The 25,262-nt window shown below is 30.2% G+C and overlaps 1 protein-coding gene across 1 annotated transcript in view; it reads left to right on the top strand.

Annotated features, from left to right (window-relative positions):
* l(1)G0020 (RNA cytidine acetyltransferase l(1)G0020) overlaps positions 1-25,262 on the top strand; it is a 40,241-nt gene that overhangs the window by 7,079 nt on the left and 7,900 nt on the right. The window contains exons 3-14 of the mRNA XM_076457387.1: positions 1,030-1,152; positions 2,711-2,882; positions 5,003-5,179; positions 9,163-9,498; positions 11,815-12,050; positions 13,667-13,791; positions 18,598-18,752; positions 19,542-19,751; positions 21,844-21,945; positions 22,267-22,341; positions 23,191-23,456; positions 23,826-23,874. Of these exons, the coding sequence (XP_076313502.1) occupies positions 1,030-1,152; positions 2,711-2,882; positions 5,003-5,179; positions 9,163-9,498; positions 11,815-12,050; positions 13,667-13,791; positions 18,598-18,752; positions 19,542-19,751; positions 21,844-21,945; positions 22,267-22,341; positions 23,191-23,456; positions 23,826-23,874 (2,026 nt within the window). The remainder of the gene's footprint in view (positions 1-1,029; positions 1,153-2,710; positions 2,883-5,002; positions 5,180-9,162; positions 9,499-11,814; positions 12,051-13,666; positions 13,792-18,597; positions 18,753-19,541; positions 19,752-21,843; positions 21,946-22,266; positions 22,342-23,190; positions 23,457-23,825; positions 23,875-25,262) is intronic.

The raw sequence follows: 25,262 nt of genomic DNA, 5'->3' as shown, positions 1-25,262 counted from the left end.
ATTTTGTGAGTCAGTTGTTGATTGTATTTGAAATTTATACATGTAGACTTTGGTGGTGCAACAGTGGGATCAGTAAATATGTTAATATTAGATCATAATATTCTATTAGGTACAGATTTTCAAAGTAAACATTAAGATAAATTGTAAAGCAGCATTGATATCATAAAGTAAACCTACTTGGATTATAGTTACCTTGAAATCAAGTTGATAGGTACATAGAACATAACAAATGTCAACAGTTGAAAAATCTGTGTCAAACTTACTCTAGTTTTAATTTCTAGATTTTAATATTATGTAATCAGATCAAACTGATTTACCTTATACCAATGGCTATTGCAGGAGATTCAACAAGATATGTATTACAGAAGAGTTCTGAACTTCTCTGAAGAACTAAATTTGGGAAAATGAGATAAAGAGACTGGACATAATAGAATACACATGAACAATCTTTCTTATAAAAAATGTTGTGTATGTGTGTATACCTACTTGTTTGATGATGGATGTTATTTCACTGAATCAGAGATGACTTTGCTGATATCATCTAACAGATTGTTTAAACCATATGTTACCTTCTTAAAAATAATGTCATATTTACCCAGAGTGACTAATGTCATCCATTTGGCTGATCATTCTTAGTCAAACATCAGGAATATTGTAGCCTCAAGGTGTTGCATTGCTGTCTGTTCATTTCTAATGTGCAATATAACAATATTCCATGGGCACAATTTAGAGAATGACAAAAAAACAAAGGCACCTGGAACAAAATCAGCTTAGCAACTTTCTTGACTACTTGTTTTGTCAGAATAACTGAACATTTTCCAGTAATATTGTATTAAAATATGAACGTAGGAAGCTCGTGATATTTTTATATACCATATTTTTCATGCCAGATGAAACAGTTTTTTTCAGTTAAACTGCAGTTAAGTTTTTGGTAATTAAGATTTATAAAACTGTATGTTATTTAATCTAATGAAAAGTGTTGTTTTTTTAACAGTTTTAAGCCATATAGTTTTGTTTTTTTATTTATAGACACAGAAAGAAACGAATGAAAAAACTTCAAAAGAAAATCAAAAGTGGTAAGATAGATGTGAAAGAAGATGACCCATTTGAACTTTTTATAGCAGCCACTAATATTAGGTGGAGTTACTATGGGTAAGATCATACATTTAGTGGTTTACTGAGTCCATAATAAAACTGGTAACAGTGTTAATTGTAGTTGTGTGTGTATGTCATTTTAAAAGTTAGCTTATGGTTCACAAACCTCTAGGCAACTTTGCTTTAAAAGTAGGTTACATACAATTAATAACTGTTATTAATCTTTCATATCTTCTCAAGTCACATTAATTCATTATTTTAACTTGTTGAATACATTAGTAATACAGAAAAGCCTATTAATTGATTAACAACCCTAACATGTATTTATTCTTGGAGAACTTTAAAGATTTGTAGTGAAATTTTTGTTAAGTAGTGTGTGGTTTGCAGTTAGTAAAAATAGAACAGTATTATAGGCAATATGAGCTTCATCTGTTAATAAGTATAAAATTAAATCTAATGAACAAGTATAATGATACAACTAAGAAATATATAAAAGAGCATGTTTTTGTAAGGTTTTTGAATAACTTAAAAGAAGATTAGTTCTTTCTGTAATGTCTCTGTGCAAATAGTTTTTGGCTTTTAAATAAGCCAACAAAAGGTGTTATTTAAAGTGGAATGTTGATCTAATTGTTACATTGTGTCAGACCTGAGAATAACTATTGTTGGAAGTCAAGATGTCAGACAGTCATTATTCTTTAAATGTGTACTTAGTTTAATTGTCCTTTTATATTATTGTTACAGATCTTAAACTTACTTTTTGTGTGAGTATATATATATATTTTTTGTTTTTACTATAATGGGTCGTAGCTGTATACCAATTGGTAAATATTTATAAATTACTTCTTTTATTATTAAGAATAATAGAAAAAGTACTTACAATGGCTGCTTGTAATACTTGATGTGACTTGAAATTAACCACAGAGATTAAACTATGTTTTACAGCAATCATAAAATTCAATAGGTTAGTTTATAAGGCTCAAGGTTCAGTGAACTGGCAATGTTAAGCATTTTTAAAAGCACTGTTTAATCAAATAAATTTGGAAAAGAATACTGCTGAGACAATAAGAAGGTAAAAGTTATATAGTAAATTAATTAAAATATATAAGATTTAAAACTCATTTAGGATTGCTTATGCTTCAAAAGTATAATAGAAAAATATCTAAATCAAAAGAAAGTATAGGATTGTAGAAAATAAGTATTTTTTTTTATATTTCATTTATTTACTCTAAGCTCAAAAATTAGCTTGTGTTTAGCACTATTTCTTTTCATTGTATAAATACTGAGATTAATTAAGTAGTGTCCCTTTGAGCCAAAGTATTTAAACATGGAATTCTAGGCTCTTGTTTTTTGTTACTGATGTTCATGAAATCAGTATTCTAATCTGCCTGATGCTTTAGTAATGTAGCTTGTCACAGCTGGAAGAGAGTATTCAGTACTAAATACAAGTAGAATGTTCAAGAGATTCTGCCTTGTCTCATGCACTTCATGTATGTAGTTAGTAAAATGATTTGAAACTGTTTTATTATATCTAGTTATTATTTCCTTTTGTTTTTATTTTATGATGTCTTAAATTGTATAGATATTCATTGTAACTAGTTCTGATTGTTTTATGTAGTGAAACTCACAAGATTTTGGGGAACACTTATGGAATGCTGGTACTTCAGGACTTTGAAGCAATAACTCCAAACTTGTTGGCTAGAACTATAGAAACAGTGGAAGGTGGTGGCATTGTTGTGATTCTTCTTCAGAGTGTTACCTCATTGAAACAACTCTTTACTATGTCCATGGTTTGTTTCTTCTTTATCTGCTTCCGTCTGCTGTAATGCATCAGTTACAAAGAAAGCAGTTTAGGAAAAAAAATATTTATATAGAATTCAGTTTTTTTTTACTTTTAACATAAAATTTAAGGACAACAAGAGACTTTTTGGTCCATTTAGGCTGTGGTTTTACTAAATAGTAGATAGAGACAGTGGAAATCACGTTAATCCATTCATGTGTGTCGTGTCACAAATTAGACAACAAGACATTTGGGTGCCTAAAGAGAGTCATAGTTACTCCCTGCCAATTATGTGCACTTGGTTGAACTTCTTCACTGGGGTTAAAGGTAATACCTATTACTGTAGAACATATGTAATTGACTTATAGCATACAAAAAACTTTCCATTAAATGGTAGTGCACTTGTGAATGTATTTTCTTGTTATACACATTATGTATGCTGTATGTACTCTATGTATGTATTAAATTTTGTAAAAATATTATGGTAGACAAGTGCTGCCAGTGCAGGTATTAAATTCCTTCTAAAAGTAAGAAACCTAAAACTGAATACAACACTAAATTTGGCCTAACTAGCATCTTATACAATGAAATTATAACCTCTTTAGATTTTCATCCAGTATTTCTGTAAGTACACCCTAAAATCATTTTGCCCCACTATGAGAAACAGCACACCACTTGGATGGTTTAGGAGCCTGATCAATCAGAACAATATCTTTTTTTTTCTATAAAATTGTTAGTTATTACTATTACAGTTATTTATTCAAATAATTGTAACTCACATGTATTATCTTTCATTTATTGTAATTTAAGATAATCTGCTATTTATTTGCTCAAATCAAATTATTTAAGTCCTTTTTATAAAGTAGCAATATCAAAAAAAGGAAATGTCCTAATACTAATCACTGTGATTGACCATTGTGATGTTAATTCACCACCGAAGTCCATTTATAACTACCTTCTGCTTTCTTTTGTCAAGCACTTCTGTATAATAAATCAATTTATCTCTCACATCTACAGAGATAATTTTTTAAACCAGTCTTTTTATTTGACATCTTGTCCAATGCTTTCTGAAAACCCAGATACCAAATCCACACTTTACCTCATTCTATGTAAACAGTAACCCCAACAATATCAAAATATTTGTAAGTCAAGATTTTTGCATAATGAAACTGTATTGACTATTCAACAAAATTTTAAACTTTGTTAAATGATTTTGGAAAGCATATTTTATCAGATTTTCAAAACCTTTTCCTATCACTGATGTAAGACTAACAAGTCTATAATTACCCTTCTTTGTAAAGTTGAGAACGTTAATCGACTTTCAATCCTCTGACATCTAACAGCTATTCAAGAACATAAAAAAAATAATAACCAGTAGTTCAGATATCCACTCCTTAACCTCCTTCAAAACTATTAGGGTAACATTATCTGACCCAGGAGATTTATCTTCACATAAAAAACCTTTTTTTTTAACAAACTCAGTGTCCACTTAGCAGTTGTTCAGGATAAAAAACATTGCTTAAATTTTTGTAAATAAAAAAACTGAGAAAAAGTAAAAGTTAGAAACCCAACCAGCCATCTGGTAATCATAAGAGCCTTGTACTATTACTCCTCAAACCTAAACATACACCACTGAACACCAAAAATTGTTCATGGGTTTTGTTTTTACTACATACATACTAAAATTTCTGAAGGTGCTGTGAATTTTTTCCTTGGCTGTTCTCACATATTAATTTCTTATTTAAATGAATGATTTTTACTTATGACCTAGAATCTGGTGATAAATATGGTTCAAATGTATCTGTATCTTTATTTCTAGATATATTTTTATTGTTTTTTACAATTAGGTAAAAACTTCAAATTCATGTTTATATAAGGTTGTAAGGTGTGTATCACCTGCAAATAAAGTTAACCCACTTCTTTCAAGCGAATTATATGAGATCTTTAAAGTTTTCCTTTTTATTATAATATCAATTTTCTGTTTTTACATTTTTGTCTCATATTTCTCTCTGTTCATCACTTTCACTCAAAAGCCCATCTTCATGAGACAAGTACAATAAAAAAGCTAGTAAATAACAATTTAAATGTTTATAAAACAGAAACAGATGGTTTTGTTTTCCATATTTCTAGGATGTCCATGCTCGTTTCAGGACCGAATCTCATCAGAATGTTGTTGGCCGATTCAACGAGAGGTTTATTTTGTCCTTAGCATCAAATAAAAGATGTCTTGTTGTAGATGACCAGTTAAACATTTTACCGTTATCCTCACATGTGCTGAGCATAACCCCTGTTCCACCCAGGACAAAGGTAGTTTATTTTATTTTTTAGATTTTGGGAAAAGGTACACAACTAAAAAGTCACTGTATTTCTCATACTTTTTTGTGATATAAAGCTGTAAAAATTATCCATATTCACACACATACACATTAACCCTTTCCTTATGGGTCAAAGGTCAAAACCATGCCATTGTATTTGTTGACTTGCATTCAGAATTTTATTGAACTACTATTTTATGAATTTATGCCAGTAAGTTTGGAATCAAAATGTGGATTATAATTTAAACTTAAATATTATATATGAGTTAATTTCTTAGTTTAAAAGTAAATACAGTAAAACCTGTCTAAGGCAGAATCACATGGGACTGAGTAAAATTTCTGGCTTAAGCAGGTTTTCCAATTTATGCATAGTGAACATGCATTTCCTTAATTGTGTATAATTTTTGAGCAGAATGTTATACTTTCTTGACTCAAGGGAAGTAAGACGTTTGTGAATAAAGTTATTATACTGTTTATACTATATTTATTAGAATAAGAACAAAAATAGACATTCAAAATATACACAAGTACACAAAATCTTAATCAAATTTATTTCAAGAAAGTGTCCAATTTCAACTGTTTCATTTTTTTTAATGGGCTTTATCATGAGGTTACGAGAGAACACCAATTCTATGACCTTTTCATGAAGTTCATTTTCCCCCTTAATTTATGCATAAAATTTGATAGTTCTAATGTAACATAACACTTGTGATGAAGTAGGAATTTCTATATCCTCACTATCTTTTCTATTTTGTTCATCTTCTGAATCTCTCACAGTTACTATCTTCCGATTCTATTATAGATTTTAAATCAATTTCATCAGTTTCTGTTAAAACATTCTTGTCAACATTCACAAAACTTTTCATGTTCACAGAATCATCTACATCAATCTTCTCAGAGTTTGTATTTCACTAGAATGGTCATAACAAATAACTTCTCCACAATCTTTGCCATTATCAAGAATAAATCCACAGTTTCGAAAGCACTACATTATGCATTTGACTGAATGACTTGAAAGTGCAATTGCATCTAACACGTCAATTTTCTGTATTTCAATTTAATACACTGTATAATTCCATTCTCTAGTAGCTGTAGAACTGATGTTGGACATGGAGGTAGAAAAACTAAATGAACATTTGAAAGTTGAACTGTTCGGTGACAAGTTGCATTATCTAGGAAAAGTAGAATATTCCTACTTTATTGTTCCATTCTTTTCTTTAGTTTGTTCAGAAATTCCTCGAATATAGCACTTGTCATCATGCTATTATTTGCTTTCCATTCCACAGGAAGTTGATTCTTCTTTAAACTTTAGAAACAGCACAGATTTTTCATTTTTACCTATTACCCATGGTATCTCTTGTTTTCCATCAGCAAATGCGACCAAAAGTACAGTCAATCATTCTTTGGAATAGCAACCTCTGGAACACTTTTCTCCTTTAATCTGCAACATTTTATTGGGAAGAGCTTTGAAAAACACAGCAGTTTCATCTGCATTTGCAGTATCCTTTGGGTTGTAATGACGAATAATTTGACCCTAACTCTGATCCTAAATTCATTAAAAGATTACATGAATATTTAAGAGCTTTTTTAAAAAAATGAGGGTATTAAGTGAATTTTCCTAAATTTTTAAATTAGGGGAGATAAGAATTTCTTTTTTTCATGAGAATTAATTGAAGAGTAGAATTTTGTAGAATTATAATATATTTCTACAAATCATGAGTCTAATTTAACTGCAAAAATTATGATGGCAGAAAAAAGAACAGAATATGTTTAACCAATAGTTACTGTAACAAAATGTCTGAGAATTTATTAATATTTAAAGAAATTATTAATTAAATGAGAAATTAATATTCAATCAAAAACATTTTTTCCACCTTACTCAGGTTCTAATCCTACTTGTTGATAGATGAGGTAGGTGAAAGATAGTTTTCTGTTTGCATTACACAGGTTCTACCATATAGAGGGCCTTTTATAAGAGAAATCTTAAGACAATGCTGCAAAATTTTGATATTTCTGGGTTGTATAGGTTCCCACCCTATGCAGTTTCCAGCTAAAACAGGTTTTACTGTATTAAACAAAAAACACCTAAATATAGATTTTATTGAGTTGCATGGTATGCTGAATGCAGCACTGGTTAAAATTATATTTTTGTGATGTCAGAATACAAAGTCTATAATTTCGTACAAGTTAGGAACTCAAATTACCAACATTGGCAAGCTGTAATATAAAATAAGAATCATATCTTTCTGTTTTGTTTAGATATGGCTTATGTACTGAGTCAGACACAGTGGCCTTGTTTACCTTTTTCCATTTTTGCAAACTGTTCCTTGTATACATTTACTTCTATATATGATATGTGGATAACCAAATGATGGCTCAGAATTCACCCGGTAGTTTTCTCAGCCATTTCAGTCTGTGAATAGGTTACCATATTCTTTTGATTCAAGATTTCAAGGAGGTAGGTTGTGTTTTTAGTCTGCTCAGAGTTTCACACTTTTTAAAACCTAAATACAGCTAATTACTAAGTTTAATTAATTATAGTGGAATTTTATGGTATCAGTATAGCTATATATGAATTTTTGGTTATTTAACTATTTATATATATATATATAAAACCTAAAAAAGAAATTTTGTTTGATATTCTCTATGCTCAAAATTTTAAAAGGCTTATCAGCTGAAATCCAGCAGCAACTGAGTTCAAAGGTCATAGCTAAAAGAGATAATTGTTTGCTTTACTCTTTATTTATTGTTATATATTTTAAGAAAAATAAGTTTCATAACTTCTAAATAGTAATAATCTATATACATAAATAATATATAATAATTTAAATAGTTCTGTATAATGCTGAATACTAGTCCACTAAAACAGTGAAGACCAGGTCAGTTTTATATCATTGTATATGGTAATGTTAGTGCACGTCACCACATCGGTTCAAGTTATGTAATGTTAGCTTGGCACATTTAGAAAGCCAAATATAGTAAAAAGAAACCAAAAAACAATATATATGTATATATATAACATTATGAGATTTAAGCTACTCAGATTAAACATTTATATTTTTGTGTTAAATATGTTATCATTCTAGCATCTAAAAAAACAGTTTGTATTTATTTCCTAATTTTTTTTAATGATGGTTATGAGGTTGGTCAGTTGACAGACCACACATAGGGTATAGAAAATAACAAAAGATATAAAGTATTACTGAAAAAAATGTTTGAAATGTATTTAAGAGGCTGTAGAGATTATACAAATAACATTAGAGATTTTTGGTATTAAGAATAGCTTTTTAATCATAACATGAAATCACTTTGCACTTGAACTAGTATCCAAACAGACTCAATATTTTCACAAACAAATCTGTTGTAAAAATATTTCATTAAAAATCTAATTTTTTTGTGTACAAAAACACGTAATTTCTACTAAAAATCTGTTAAGTTTTGTGAAGGTATACGTACTGTATCAAAAGTTACAGGGTATGTACTTAATGTGTGCAAATGTATATATGAACTTGTGTATATTATTCCGAGCCCATTGTGAAAGGGTTAATATGTGGTAATATGTTGATTATGACCATGAAATAGGAGGTAAGGTGGTGGTATTTTTTGGTCAAGCATGCATGTGACTAACACGTTGTTACCATTGATGTTTAACAATAACAAGCAAAACCTTTGTTTTGTACAAGTAAATTAACTTTGATAAGAATTTGAATAACAGTGGTAATAATAATAATGAAAAGCTACCTAAGAATATTAAGCTTCCAAAAATGTCATTTAATTCTTTAAAAAGCCTTGGGTAAAAATATGAAAAGTGTTTAATGGATTAAATTAACAACTTCAGTGTATATAAAATATATAAAAATTACTATGATGTTTATAAATTAGTATTTAATAGTTTTTGTTATCATTTTCACTGGGTTATAACCTTTTTATTTTATAATCTTATCATGTTCATTATTACGTTTTTTATTTAACCAGGAAGAAACACTGTCTCCCGAAGATCAGGAACTTCAGAACCTAAAAGAATCGCTTCAAGACACTCAACCTGTTGGTGTAATAGTCAACTGCTGCCGCACTCTTGACCAAGCAAAAGCTGTGTTGAAATTCGTTGATGTTATATCAGAAAAGACCTTGCGCAGCACTGTGGCATTGACAGCTGCTAGAGGAAGAGGAAAATCAGCTGCCCTTGGTCTAGCAATTTCAGCTTCAGTTGCTTTTGGCTATTCCAACATTTTTGTCACCTCACCAAGCCCCGAGAATCTAAAGACTCTCTTTGAGTTTGTTTTGAAAGGCTTCGATGTTTTGGAGTATCAGGTAAGATACTAACAAACGAATAGCTGAGCATCCAGCTGTCATCATAGTAAAGGGCTCTTGTGTGATATCTGAATTTCTGGTTGTATCTTTTCTTCATTCTCTTTTGATTGGTTCGTGGTTTAAACTAAATACTTTGATTTACAATATTTTGTAATGTTTTCTAAAGGCATAATTTTTATAGTCATGTTGTACTGTTATTGAGTAGCTAAATATATAATTTTAGAGTTTATAGATTATATCCATGTGTCTCCAAGCTAATAGTTAAACAGGTGATAAATTACATTTAAGTTTCTGAGAAGAAATGTGGAACGAATGGGTGTTAATGAGACCAAAATTAACTTGTATCAAAATTTGTACAAATGCTGCAACAATTTAAACATTATAAATCATTTATATATATAAAACGGCTGGTTTGGGTGAGAAAATTTTTTTGTGCAAAGGAGCAAACAATGTTTTGACATTCTTTGTTCATCATTTTGGGAACCTGACGATGACCGAAGAAGGTCGAAATGTTGTTCGCTCCTCTGCATAAAAAAATTTTCTCAACCCAAACTATCCGTTTTACATATATATTTTTCTCTACAAGTGGGTTTTCTCGTCATCACTAATTATTATAGATCATTTGTCAAATCATAATGTCCAAGATGATGACCACAATTGTTTATGTTTTTCATGTTAATGCTTTCTGAAATAATTACAAACAAAAATGTGTATGTTCACTAAAATGTCAGTTTATCATATGGTGATAAATTGTAGAGCTCGTTTATTACGTTTATATTTGAGTTTGTTTTAAAAGGCTTTAAAATATCTTAATGAAGGAATAACAAAATAAATTGAGCTTGTAAGTACCTACAGTTAACTCACAAAAATAATCCTTGGAAAGAGTGGAGATAGCGAGCAATATTGCAAAAGTTATATGTAGTTATACAAAATACTATAAGGTTATCTTATCTTGCTCAGTCTTGTATATTCTTGTGAAAGGAGTGGCAACATCTTTTGTACAAATCTTTGTTTTCTTCACGATAGATCAAAGTGTTCTGGCCATGAACTTTCATAAGTTACATTCAGAATTGAGTTAACCTACTTTATTATAAATATTTACAAATAAACTTGCCATCAAAATGTAGATAATAAATTTAATTTTAGGTTCTTTATTTTATCAGGAAATATTTAGAAAAAGAACTTGCTCTCTCCTAGTATGAGAACTGTGATATTTGATATCTTCCCTCTTCTTTAATTTATTTACCACCTCTCTGAGAATTTTGAAATTCCATATATGTTACTCATTATAATATTGTTATTACTCAGGCAAAATATAATTTTTATGGTCTTCAATCTTATTTGATTTCAGAGCCATAAACTAGAAAACTAGATCCCTCCTGCCATACCCACCTGCCACATCCTCCCTTTCACAAATTGTGAATAATTCTCTTGGATGTTTAGCATTATATTATTTATAATCGACAGGAAGGCAAAGTTTTAATCTTTTAAATGATGTATTATATTACACTGTTTTCTGCACAAAGAAATAGCTAACAGTGATGAGCCATGAAACTGCTACATACGGATATCAATATTGTTCTGAAGATAAAGCTACAAATGAACCTTCCATCTTAGGAAGGAAGGCAGAAACTAAATAGTGTGTGAAATGTTTGACAGTAAATTAAAGTATCGGACTTTAAAAGTTTTTGTTAGTTTAATATTTGAACTGTTTTTCATTTTGTATTGATCTTGAAGAAAAAAAGGATACTAAAAAATATACATATGAATGTATCAGTTAAATTCCGAATTTTCAAAATTTTACTAGGGAAACATATAAAAGTCCATAGGAGCTTTGCACCTGTGATGCTTGTAAATTGTGTCCAGGATTTGTTTCATACCAATTTTTAGTCATTGCAGTGGGAAATATATGGAAAGTACCTAATGAGGGAGATAACAGATTACTTAATAACATCTTATAAGGTAATCTATTTCATATTTGAAATTTGTGCAATGGTTATATATAATGTAATAAAATAACATTTTTCCACTTTTCTGATTTAATAATCTTCCATACATTGTTCATCTTAAATCAGATGAAGTTTTGAGTGGTTCATCATATTTTAGTTTGGCATCATTTGGTCAATAAGATACTCTCTTGGTTACAGTTGGCTTCCCTTTACCGTGTGTGTGAGAGAGAGAGAACATGATCAATCCATGAGTAGTGTAGATGACTTGTCAACTGAAACACAAAGTGGTGGAACTGACCTTGTACAAGCTGAAAGGGCTGAGAAGTATAGTTGTGTATTAAAGATCATAACATTTTCTTGGTTTCAGGAACATATAGACTATGAGTTAATTCAGTCTACAAATCCAGAATTTAACAAGGCTGTAGTGAGAGTGAACATCTTCCGAGAACACCGTCAGACTATTCAATACATTCACCCATCAGATGCCAACAAACTGGGGCAGGCTGAGCTGGTTATTATTGATGAAGCAGCTGCCATTCCATTACCTCTGGTGAAAAAGCTTCTTGGCCCTTACCTGGTCTTCATGGCATCCACAATAAATGGGTAAATTTGGTATACAAGTATTATAAATGTGTTCTTGTATGTATGTGTGTAGCAGTAGTTGCCTCAATAATGATTTCATTATTAGCCTTTTAATGTTTTCATTAGTTTTCCATTACAATATTTTATACTAAAAGAGTATGAATTCACGTCTGAAATTGGTAGTTACTATCATTTTACATTTTTTTAATATAATTATAGTTATAAGATACTAAAAACTAGTTTATTGCCATTTGTTCTGTTAGTCTCAGAGCTAATAAAAATTACATTACTTACCTGATTGTAAATTTGAGAAAATCTGGAAGATACTACCCTTTTCTTTATGAAATTTTAAACTCACGTGTAGTCAATAACATATTTTTGAAATAAAACAAATTCATAGTGTGCGTGTGTGTGTATATATGTATGTATGTATCATAAATCACAATAGTGATTCATAATAGGGTCACAAAAAATTTGCACTAAACTCTGATAGAACATTCAAGAAAAAACACTTCAAACAGCAAAGATTCAGTTCCAACAATTATTTAAAACTTTTACTACTGACTGGGTAAAGCTGTACAATTAATAATGCACATAAAAAAGCATGTTAGTCTTATAAGAAAAATAAAATCTGCTCAAAATGGCCTGTTTCTGATTATTTTATTTATTGTTATTATTCTATTGCCAGCCTACAACAAAATTGGCTTGGTATATTGCATTCAAACCTTTTGCAGAATATTAAATAAGGCAGGTCAGGGGTATTTAAAAGTCAGTTTTTATATGTCTTTTACATATGTTGAAAAACACAATTCTAGTGCACATATGGGTGGGCTAGGCATGGCCAGTTGGTTAAGGCACTCGACTCGTAATCTGAGGGTCATGGGTTTGAACCACTGTCACACCAAACATGCTTACCCTTTCAACCATGGGGGGCATCATAATGTGTGGTCAATTCCACTATTCATTGGCAAAATAGTAGCCCAAGAGTTGGCAGTGGGTGGTGATGACTAGCTGCCTTCCCTCTAGTCTTGCACTGCAAAATTAAGGATGGCTTATGCAGATAGCCCTCGTGTAGTTTTGTGCGAAAGTCAAACTAATCGAAAGTATTGACCATTAAATTAGGAGCAGTTTTCAAATAATTAATTTTCTTCTACACATCCCTAAAATAATTCTTTTAGTATTGTTTAAAGTCTTAGGTATTATTAATAGATCCTTTAACTATTATATTTATCTTTCTTAATAAGTTATGTAATTGAACTTTTATTTTATTCTAATTCGTACCTGTATCATTTTTCATTATTTTCAGTTTCCCCTTAGTATTTATTACCAAATTCTTTATATATGTATGTGTTTTACTGTTATATGGTCATTGATCTTGTATTAACCAGTTTTATTTATAATTTTGAAACTTCTGCAAGTTTTTAATTTGTGGTCATACCACAACAATACATGGAGGTCTTTTTTCCAAAATGTTGTGAACAAATGAGTGAGGAGAATTTTTTTTCCTTTCTTTAATTTTAACTTCTTTATTTTCTAAGAACTACACCTAAATACCACTTTATGTTACAATTCATATTAGAAGTTACAAATACAATGGGTATTGAATACATTAGTTTTAATATAATCTGAAATTTCAGCTATGAAGGAACAGGAAGATCCTTATCTCTGAAACTATTGCAACAGCTACGAAGTCAGTCTGTTATCCAGGGTAGTAAAGTAAATAGCACTACTGATACTACCAATGCTGGTATTGTTTCTACTGGTATGTTTTTTTTATTGTGATATAAACATTCAGTAATCATAATTTTGACACTATGAGTAGAGTGTATTTTGTTATATATTAGAGATATTTTTAAGATGATTTCTAGTTATAAGAATTCTCCTTTTCTAATACTAAAGTTTATTTTAGAAATTAAGAAAACAGCTAAAATTAATCAGAAAAAAATATAAAATAAAAATAATCTTACACCATTGTTAATGTGATGATGTCACATCAACAATGGTAAAACATTTAATGTGATGATGTCACATCAACAATGGTAAAACATTGTTATTTTGTATTATTTCTATCCCTGTTTAGCTTTTTTTGAAATTTTAATATTTTGCAGTAAGTGGGATACCTTCAGTATCTTTATCAATATAGTAAGACTTTTAGCAGAGTTTTTATTAAAGTAATCTCTCTCTATGATCTTTTTGTAAACATCTTTATAAAGGTTTTGTGGTGTATTTGTAACTAATTTATGAATGCTCTAACTTTTTCATACGTATTACTGACCAACTTCAGAAAATCACTTCATATTTTCCATTGCCTTTAAGCAATCTTTGTCCTAACTTTACATTACCAGTATGTTTTATAATTTAGCAATCAATTTATTTTGTACATTTAATCTTTGAAAACAAAATTACTTCATTTGCATTGTGACTAGACATGGCCTACTACGTAGTGCTTTAGAATGTAAATTGGTAAGTTTATAGTTTGTGGCTTTTTTCAGTAAAAATGTATTTTGTACTTTGTGGTCACAAGAACATGATAAGAGTGACAATCATATTTTACTATTTGGTCAGGCAGGAGTAGCCCAAGAGGTGGTGGTAGGTGCTGTTGACTCTCTGCCATCATCTAGTCTATTAGTTTAAAGTTAAGGTATATGTAGCACTTTGTTAGCTTTATGCAAATTTTAAGTAAACAACAAAATATCATTTGTAGCTTTCCAAGTGGCAGTGATGGTGAAAACACAGATCTTAGAGATAGAGAAATCCACAGTATTGTGCAAAAGTGTTAAGACAAAGTCATAAATTAGATTTCACACTATGTTCAAAGAACAATGGAAAGTAAATCACATGTAAAACATCAACATTTTAGTTATACTCATATTTAGTACAACAATAAAACAAGTGAAGTGCTTGAGTTCATCAAACAGTTAATATTTTGTGTGACTTTTTTTGCTTTAATAAATGTAGATAGTCTTTCAGGCATTGTTGCAACATATTTAATCAAAGCGTCCTTTGGGATTTTACCCCAGATGTCTCTAATACATTCCCATAAAGTTTCTTTAGACATAACTTTTGATTTTCTCAATTGGTTTGAGATTGAGGCACTGTGGGGTCCATTATATCATTTATTTATTTCTTAGCTAAGTAATTTCTGCACAGATTGGATGAGCATAGAACCCCTTACAATAAAATTCAAACCAATGGATATACTATAGCAGACCAGTATCTGATGGTATTTATGCTGGTCCGTTATTCTGTCTATTTTTTAAATATCTCCTGTCACCTCAGTAGCAAAGCACATCCAAACCATTACACTACCTCTCCCTTGTTTTGTGGTAGGTGCATAACTTCTTCATGACAAAACATTCCATTCACTTTTATTCTGTAGATCTGGACACTTTTTTGTTATGTGATACATTGTTGTTTATCTCAAGCCTGAGATCAGTGGTAGTCTTCCTTCTGTCCCAAAGGCTATATAAATGAAAATACTTAACATCAGTATCATTGAGTTTAGGTTTCTGCCTCTTTCTTTCCTATTTCCAAATTTACCTGTTATAGCCTTACAATCTAGGGTGTACTTGATAGTGTTTGAGAAGCATTTCAAGTCTGCTGCAATTTATTGGAAAGTCCAACCAGCATCCCTACTCTAATGACAATTTTGTATATTTTTGGGCCATAGCATGAGAACAAGACTTAATATATAATAGTGAATACCATTTTTATTAAGGTTTATTTGTGCAGTGCTATTAAAGTCGTTTTTTCTGGCATATACCAGTACTATATGTTAGCTTTTTCTACATTAAGATACTGCAAGATGTATCATGAGAGCTATTTTAGACTCTAAATTTGATCAGTATGTTCATTTATACAGAACACTTGTGACATGACATTGGTACAACTATGGGAATTATAAAGAATGATAAGTATTCTAACTAGCTCATGCAGTTGTCAACAGGATCAGTGAAGTATTTTGTGTGTTTTTATATCTCTGCTGTAAAACATTGCAGAGCAAGGCATATTGGACTGCCCTAATCCATCCATTTTCATCATGTGGACAGGATATCTTAGTATTGGATAGTTAGATTTTAACTAAAATTAAACAACAGGGAATAAATACAAAGATATAGAACTGATTAACCTTTAAAGGTCATGGGCTAAAAGTCAAGGTCATTATGTCATATATACTGGTACATAGAAAATCAACAGTCTTACAGATAGGTGGTACGCTGTCAAACTGGGGGAGTTTAAGTATATAATGTAAAATTAATGTGACCATAGATGTTTCTTAAATATAGACTGCCTTTGTTTTGTGTGTGTGAATCCATTTGTTTAAACAATAAACTTAGTTAATCTGATAAGATAAAATAGCATATTACTGCAAAGATTATTGATTTTTTGTTTGATTGCCATTAATATATATATGTGTGTGTGTACACAACAAGCAAAAGTGCCCATCTCCAATGACAGAAAAAGTTAAATTAATATATCACTTTACATTATTTCATGGACTTTAAAAAGGTTAACTGTGTTACACTCTTAGTATCACTCAGGCAAAGCTTTGAGCTGCTTATACCACCCACCACAAAAAGTAACTGTTGAGTATTCCAGTCATACTAAGATCAGCTCAACATATGTTAAATCTACATTTATATTCTTTAAGTTATGTCACATTTTGAAATTTGATTGATAATGTGGTTAAGTATAGAATATCCTGTATCTGAGATAAGTGTAGAATATCCTGTATCTGAGATAAGTGTAGAATATCCTGTATCTGAGATAAGTGTAGAATATCCTGTATCTGAGATAAGTGTAGAATATCCTGTATCTGAGATAAGTGTGGAATGTCCTGTATCTGAGATAAGTGTGGAATGTCCTGTATCTGAGATAAGTGTGGAATGTCCTGTATCTGAGATAAGTGTGGAATGTCCTGTATCTGAGATAAAATTTGGCATCAACATTATTCATGCCTATTCTCCACCATTTCAAAAGTAAGTGTTGAGCTTTGCCTGTGTGTACAGTTTGTCAACTGTGAGAATGTTCTGACAGACCTCACAGTTAAAAATATATACAAGATGGAATGTTTGAGATACTATTATTGTTAAGGGTTAAGTCATGATTTTTTATTTTGTGTTCCTTCATAACTTATTGTGACCTTGTGAATATTTTTAAGCATGTTTCATTTTTAAGAACTTGATAATATTTTACTTGTGTTACCATGCAGCTATTTATAATGGAAAATATGGGCACAGTGAGTCTTCAGTTTAAGTGTGATGGGTTAAGATACTGACTGCTTTTTGTTTTATTACATATTTTCTTGATTTATGTTAGTATATATAAGCACAGAGAAGAGCAGTAGTTTTGTGATTATGGAAAATGAATTTCTAGTAGGTGTTTACCTGTACTTTGACACACAAAATACATCAAACTTAAAATGCTGCTGTTATCATTTGGGGCTGTATTTTTTATGGCTTAGTGATTGTTGTAGTTTACATATGACATTTTAAATATATTTATGCAGCTATAACTAAATCAGTTCAAAAACCTTTTAATGTAAACTCAAATATTCTGAAAATAAGGACAAATATCAAATTTTTGTTTGTCGGTTCATTATTTATTCATAGTATTTTTTCACTGGTTTTTCTTCAGATATAAAAAAATGTGTTTTAATTACAGACAAAAAGTTCAACTACAGTATTGCACATATTTTTAAGGTTTAACATATTTACCTAGTTATACAAGTTAGGTCTGGTATCTTCAGAACACAATAAAAACTACACATTAAATAAAGTATATTTTATTAGTTTACAGATTTTTACATTGAAAAAAATGTACTTTTGTTTTTGTAAGGAGATATAGCAGTTTTGATTTATTTTACCTTTAGTGAAACACTGTGATGTGGCATAATTGGTATACTAGGTGATATATACCAGTAAATATTTTTCATTGTTTCTTTTTAAAATACAAATATTTCCAGTCTTGTTATACTCATTAGTAATAAATATTAGTTGTAATGCTTCTCATTACAAAAATTCTCCAAATGACCTTCAGATGTTCTGGAACATCATATGTTTTATCTTCTACCACCAGCAGATATGTTATCTTTAAATATGTTTTTTAATTTTTCAGTCTCACAAGATCCCATGTTGTTAAATATAGCTACTAGTTCTAGAATTTATGATTACAAAACTTTTCACTTGGAGTTTTCTTTATTTAGAATAAGTCATTACTAACATTTTAAACTTACAATATATCATTTTTAAAACTATAATATAACAAGTTCATGGCATTCTGAGAATAATAAAATAAAAAGCAGCTATGAAGTTAGTAGGAACATTTAAATTAACTTCAGTAAACATTCATGCAGTATTTGTGGATTACACATCATTTGTTTATATTTGTATATTTTGTTGAATAAGTTTGTTGTTTTAAGTTTATTGTAGGACATTTTATTCTGCTTACCTAGCCTCATTTATGTATAGAATTGAAATGTACACAATATTTAGAAAATTTGGCTTGATAAAGATAATTTTTACTTGTTAATTCATGAAAATTTTTGTTCTGATAATAATTCTTCCAGGCCGTATACTCCATGAAATAACACTGAACGAGTCAATCAGATATAAAAATGGAGATGGAGTAGAACAATGGCTAAATGAATTGCTTTGTTTAGATGCAACAGTTGTCCAGTATTTGAACTCTGGCTGCCCTGTTCCTCAGTCTTGTCAGTTATATCCTTTAAGGGATAAAAGTTTTTTCGAGTTATTAATTAGTAACATTTAGTTTTGTATTTTGTATTAATAGTGGTAAACAAAAAAAAAAACAACTAAAAATCTGATTGTAATCATGATGACTTGTAAGATTGTGTCTACAAATGCAGGTTAAATAGATCAGCTGTCAAGTTGGAAACCAATGTAAGTAGTAGATTAGCTGTTGTGTTTGAATCCAGGATAAATAGATTAACAGTTAAGTTAGAATCCAAATTAGGAAGATTAACTCCCAAGTTAAAATCCTGCATAAATAGAATACTTATTGAGCTATAATCCAAGGTAAGTAGATGACCTGTCAAATTAAAATAGAGGATAAATAGATTAGCTGTCAAGCTAGAATAGAAGGTAAATACATTAGCTATCCAACTGGAATCCAAGATAAGTAAATTAGTGGTAAAATTACAATACAATGTAAGCAGATCAGCTAAACTCAGACTATGTATGTCAAAATTATTTTTAAAAAATTTACAGAAGCTAGTACTATCTAGATGTTAAACCTTGATGTATTTTGTAAATATTATATGACTAAGCTTGGATACAAACAGTAATGTTTCTTAGCTTGAAATATTGGGTAAAAATTGAACAAAATATATAAAGGAAAGATTATGGTTTTAAATCATAGATATATTAAGTATGTTCTCTTTGTATAAGACTAGATTGTTGAAAAAAATGAATTAAAAAAACCTAAAATGTATAAAGCTGATACTCAATTTTCAGCCAGTTTTCCACAGTTTCCTTAATGATTATCACATATTATATCAATCGAGACACATTGTTTAGTTACCACAAAGCATCAGAAGCTTTTCTTCAGCGAATAATGGCACTGTATGTTGCTTCTCATTACAAAAATTCGCCAAATGACCTTCAGATGTTGTCAGATGCTCCAGCACATCATCTGTTTTGCCTTCTACCACCAGTAGATCCAAACACACGATCATTACCAGAAGTTCTGTGTGTTCTGCAGGTAAAGAGAAGTATATTACAAAACTTATCTTGATTTTAAACATTTTTTTTTGGTTTCATTGGTGTTCCAGCTGTCTTGATATAATATTTTAAGATTTTAAATTTTAACTAAAATAAATGTGCCAAAATAAGTATTATTTTTAGCCCTATCAATTTAATAAAAAAAACAGTTTTCATTTAAGAAAACTAATTGTAAGTTATTGAATAAAGATATTTAAGTTACTTGCATACTAACCTAATGACACTTTTAAACATTTTTAGTACTTTTAATATAGTGTTGTAATAGTTTTTGTTCTAGAGAAGCTTCTTTAAGATCATTTTGTTTAAAAAAAAAGCCCACTTTATTTAATGATAAAAGCATTTTATTTCTTCGACAGCAAGTCCTACAAGTCCATGTTAACTTACTACATTATGGATGGGTCATGAGTTTGCTTGTGTTTCATGCAGAGTGTATTTGTGTGCCATTTATTAAAATGTTGAGCTTGAAAAAAGTTGAACATGTTTTATTTTGTTCACAATTCAACTGTATTTTTCATTATTTATTTGAAACTTGCAGGGTACGTTACATGAAGATACTAGTAAATTTTTAAAGTGTGGTATTGTGTAAAATATTTTTCTCTATGGAGTGGAACTGCACAAAACTTGCATGTGTAGTTCATTTCACTTCTTTTTCCCATAGGCAGTACAGACTCTGCAGGCATTATTACAAATGAGCACAGGAATGTGTTGCTTTATGTCACCTAACAGTCTTCATGGGAATCCTTATGTGGGTGCTCTCCTTGCTTGGTCAGATGATGTACAAGGTTTGTTCTTCTCTAGGCCTAGTGAGTCTTTCTATTTGTCAGTAATCCATTCTCTTCCCACAGAGAGGAGGAACTGCTTGTATTTTATTTCCCTCTGTTGATTCAGGGCTTTAAAACTATGCATGAATTGAAAATATCACAATTTATTAGATAAAATGTTATCTTTTTTGTCCATTTCATTGTTTTTCTGAAAATGGTGTTGTATAAGAGGCACTTATTTGCACAATCTTACAAATCTTATCTCATTGTATTGGAGAATACATACAGGTTATTTTATTTCTTCTCCAATTTATCCACTTTTCTCTCATGTGGTAGAAACAGATGAGTAATGGATGATTGAAATCATTCTCACTTCTCTCCTGTCTTTCCATGAGAAAATTAGAACATCTTTTCTACAGAAAGTTGTTTCACCTTTCTTCATTGTTGAAATTTCAGTCATTAGGCTTGGCAGCAACCCTCTATTCACTCTGATTTTTACACAGACTCTTGTTTTATGTTCTAAGAACAGGTTTGTAATGGAAGTACTGTTATAAAAATTGTCCTGGTATCCTTGGTGCCATATTCCAAGATTGGGAGCAAAAACTGAAAGAACAGTTTTTCCAATTTTCTTTCCTCACCAGTATAAATCTCCATGTTGCATATATAACCTGTTTCACTCTCACACACCATTCTCATCAGCAGGCCATATTTTATAATTCTGTAGGGTTGTGTGTTTAGAATCATGCCCTCATCCAATGACAACTGTTGCTTTAGTTTATATAGTGTCCTGAATTTATTGAGCAAAATAATTCAGTATTGGTGGAATTTTGAAGAGCCTGCCTGATGACTCTTTTTTTTTTATTATTATTATCATTGAATTGCCTGAAATAGTGTGATTATAGAGTGTCAGAACCTTCTAACACTCAGCAGAATAAAAAAAATATTTTAGTAGCACATTTGTGGCTTTAATTTTAGTGCTACCATATGAATAAGTAAAACTTGGAGCGATAATAAAAAGACCTTTCTGAAGATTAAAATGATTTAATAAAAAGTGAAATTAATTTTTTCTGTTCATTTTGTGTGATGAAAAGTTTGGTTATGTTTTAAGAAATGTTGTATTTCATGAAATATGCTTAAGAATCTAAGCTGACAAAGGTTATATTTACACATTTTGATAAAAATATTTAGAACAAACAATCATTACACTCTAGATACGTATAAATTAATTTTTATTTAACCAGTATTTCACCTTTGCAGCTTTTTCAAGGTTGTTGTAAAGAATTTGTAAATATTTAGTTGCTTTTTGTTCAGGTGTGTTTAGAAGGAGAAATTTCTAAATCAACAGTCATGAACAGTTTATCTAGAGGTATGCGAGCCTCAGGAGACCTTATACCTTGGACTGTGTCACAACAGGTAGGCAATCTCAAGAATGAAAGTAATTCAGTAGTGTTAGAAATATGAAACATCAATTTTGCTGCAAATTAAGCACTACAGAAATTCTATAATTGTGTTTAAACTATAAATATTCTGTGTGTATTTCCTGCTTCGTAACAGTGTTATAGAACATGGTGTATAACAAATTTGATGTAGTAAATGTGACAGAATTATCAAACTGTTTTAGCACTAGATTATCTGAGCACTATGTGTCATCTCTATATACTTTGAAGAGCTATAATGCTGTGAACATTGGATTTTGTTTTTAAATTCATGGTAATATTTTTAATTGTCACTTAGTTCCAAGACAGTGAATTTCCAAGTTTATCAGGTGTTCGAATTGTCAGGATAGCCACACATCCAGACTACCAACAGGTAGATTTTGCCTTCATTTTAAAATTAGTATAGAATCTAGTTCTAATCTTCAAGTTTTCTGTAGATGAGTGATAGCATCAGTGTTATCAGAAACCTGTTTGTTAGTAAGAAAGTGTAAATGTTAATCATGACATTAATATGCAAATATGAGTTTTAAATCATTTTTTTAATGAAACTGTTATTGATGTTTTAATTAAAAAATACTGATATGTGAAATCCTCAGCATCATGTATCAAATAATAAATGGAACCAGTTGGTTAACATCATGGGATAGAAAGGTCTAGTTTTTGTGTTCTTTCATTGTAAGGTAATCAATTTATATATTGTGGTATCACTCCAATTGTTTATGGGACATTTCTTTATATTAAACTGTACATATTGAATCACAGCATTAATGCTGCTGAGATAGATAAGTGTATCTTGATGTAAATAGATTTGTTATTGTTGTTATTTAAATAATAATCTGTATTTAGGACTGGGTGTACACAATGACTAGAAAATTCTGGAAGCAAAAATGCACTCCTATAAAAAAAAAGATTGTATGGAAATATAATTTGCTCATTTATAGAGATTTATGCTGTTTACAGTTAATGCTTATATGGTTTAATCTTGACATCTTGTCTTCCTCAATGAAACAGCTGTAAGTCTTGATTTACAATACTAAAATCTGATTTGATTTTCCTGGCTCAACATAGGAGATAGCCTGATGTGGCTTTGTTGTGAAAAACGCACACACTTGACTTCTCCGTACTTGTGTTATACAGTTCATTATTATATATAGAAATATTTTACATTTTGAAACTTTTTAAAAGTTGCTGAATCTAACCATCATAACCCTTGAAATTTCAGATGGGTTATGGAAGTCGTGCTCTTCAACTCTTGCAGGATTATTATGAAGGTCATAATATGATTCTTAGCAGTGAGAATGTTGCTGTGAAAAATGACAATGAAATAAATCAAATAACTACTATAAATGAAGAATCTGTTTCTTTACTTGAGGAAAATGTTTTACCAAAGAACTCACTCCCACCACTTTTATTGAAACTCAGTGAATGTCCTCGTCAAAGATTGGATTATATTGGTGTGTCTTTTGGTTTGACTGTTGAACTACTAAGGTAAAAAGTAATATTTTCAATACCTGTTGTTTTTTTTAACATTTATATGAGAATATAATTTTCAGAAGATATAAACAGTTTCTGTGTACTCTAATTTTTATAAATAATTCACTATATTTTTATGTATTTACATATTTTGAAACTGCATAAATAGCATGAGTATAGATACTTGACAAAATAAACAAGGCTGACTGTGTTATTTGTACATTTTGGGTTCTATAGTCATCATAAATTTTCTACAATTTTACTGCAATAAAAACACTAGTCTAAACTTTTAATGGATGAATGAAACCATTAGTTAAGTTATATATATCATTAAAAATTTATATTTTAAAAATAAACCTAAATTTCTGTTTCAATTCCTTTTAGGTTCTGGAGAAAAAATAAGTTTGTTCCTGTCTACTTACGACAAACTGCAGTGAGTATCATCTTTAGGCATCATGCTATCTCTGTAATTTTTGTTAACCATTTCTTATGATTGTGTAATGCAACAATATTTTACCAAAATTTATTGATCTAAATCATTTTGCATTGCTATGCAAAATAATTAAGCCCCCTAGTGACTCACTGGTAAAATTGCAGACTTGCAATGCTAAAAATCAGGTTTTGATACCTGTGGTGGGCATAGCACAGATTACCCATTGTGTATATTTGTGCTTAACAAGAAAAAAAGAAAGTAATAAGATATTCATAATATCTTTTTTGGTTGTTAATCCTTTCTCAACTGGCTTCACTCATGGAAGAAGTAATGCTGGTTGTGAGGAAACCGTTCAGCATAAGGAAAGCTTGACAATATTTAATATGAAAGAAGATCAGATCAGCAGAAACTGCTGTTGGAATGTGATTAGGTACGTACTTTTAGGATTGCATTAAAGTGCCAGAAATCATTTACAGTAACTTTACTGTACCGATGTGGTCATATTTGAATGAACACAATCTGTGAGAGTTGAGTGACGTCCTCTCATTGTAGGTAGTTGTTGTGTAAGGGCTGAAGTACACAAATCATGCATCACTTCAAGAAAGCAGAATTTTGTAAAGTAGGATGTATGACAGTGTTGAAGTATTTATGATTGGTCACCTGTTGTTGTAGAGCTGCTCTATTAATTTTTGAAATGATTTCTTGGTATGGGTCAACAGACAATCAGGCGAACAATTTGATCATGATATTAATGAATCAACTATTTCATTATGTGGGTTGTGGTCTGTTTATTTGGAGCTAGAATTGATTGTAAAGTGTGAACTCCTTTAAATGCCCATGTCAGAGTATTCTAACATCCTATGATTCTTGCTTGAATCTTTGGGTTCCAACAGTATAGAGCTGCCTCCTTTCAGGGGAGAAATATCAACATCTTCACATGACTGAAAGACCTTACTCTAATAGAATATTTATAAGACAACTTGAAAAAGTGATTCAAAAGGTTTTAAACCACAGCATTCCAACCATTATTGACTTCTGAACATGTACAACATCTAAGGAAAAACAACACTTGGCAGAACTTGGTGAAAGTTCGTTGCAGGCCTGTTTACGTAACAAAATATAACATGTTGATAGCATGCTTATATCATACTTTTGCAGTATCATGTACAATACAAAACAGCAGGTGCATAAGTTACAGAAAAGTGTTTTGATTGATATTAGTGCTACATTATATTGATATAAAATCCAGCCAAAGTGGCTACATTATTAATCAAATGTTAAAAACAACAAAATATTTAGTGTGAGAAGTGATAGGAGCATCATTTTCAATTCACATGATAATACCCATAATGAAGATTTTCTCTTGTATTATTCAAGACATTTTTTTT

The sequence above is a fragment of the Tachypleus tridentatus genome, chromosome 9 (assembly GCF_004210375.1).
Source record: "Tachypleus tridentatus isolate NWPU-2018 chromosome 9, ASM421037v1, whole genome shotgun sequence".
NCBI lineage: Eukaryota > Metazoa > Arthropoda > Merostomata > Xiphosura > Limulidae > Tachypleus > Tachypleus tridentatus.
Note: the sequence above shows the minus strand (reverse complement) of the source record. Positions and strands in the feature narration are given on the sequence as shown.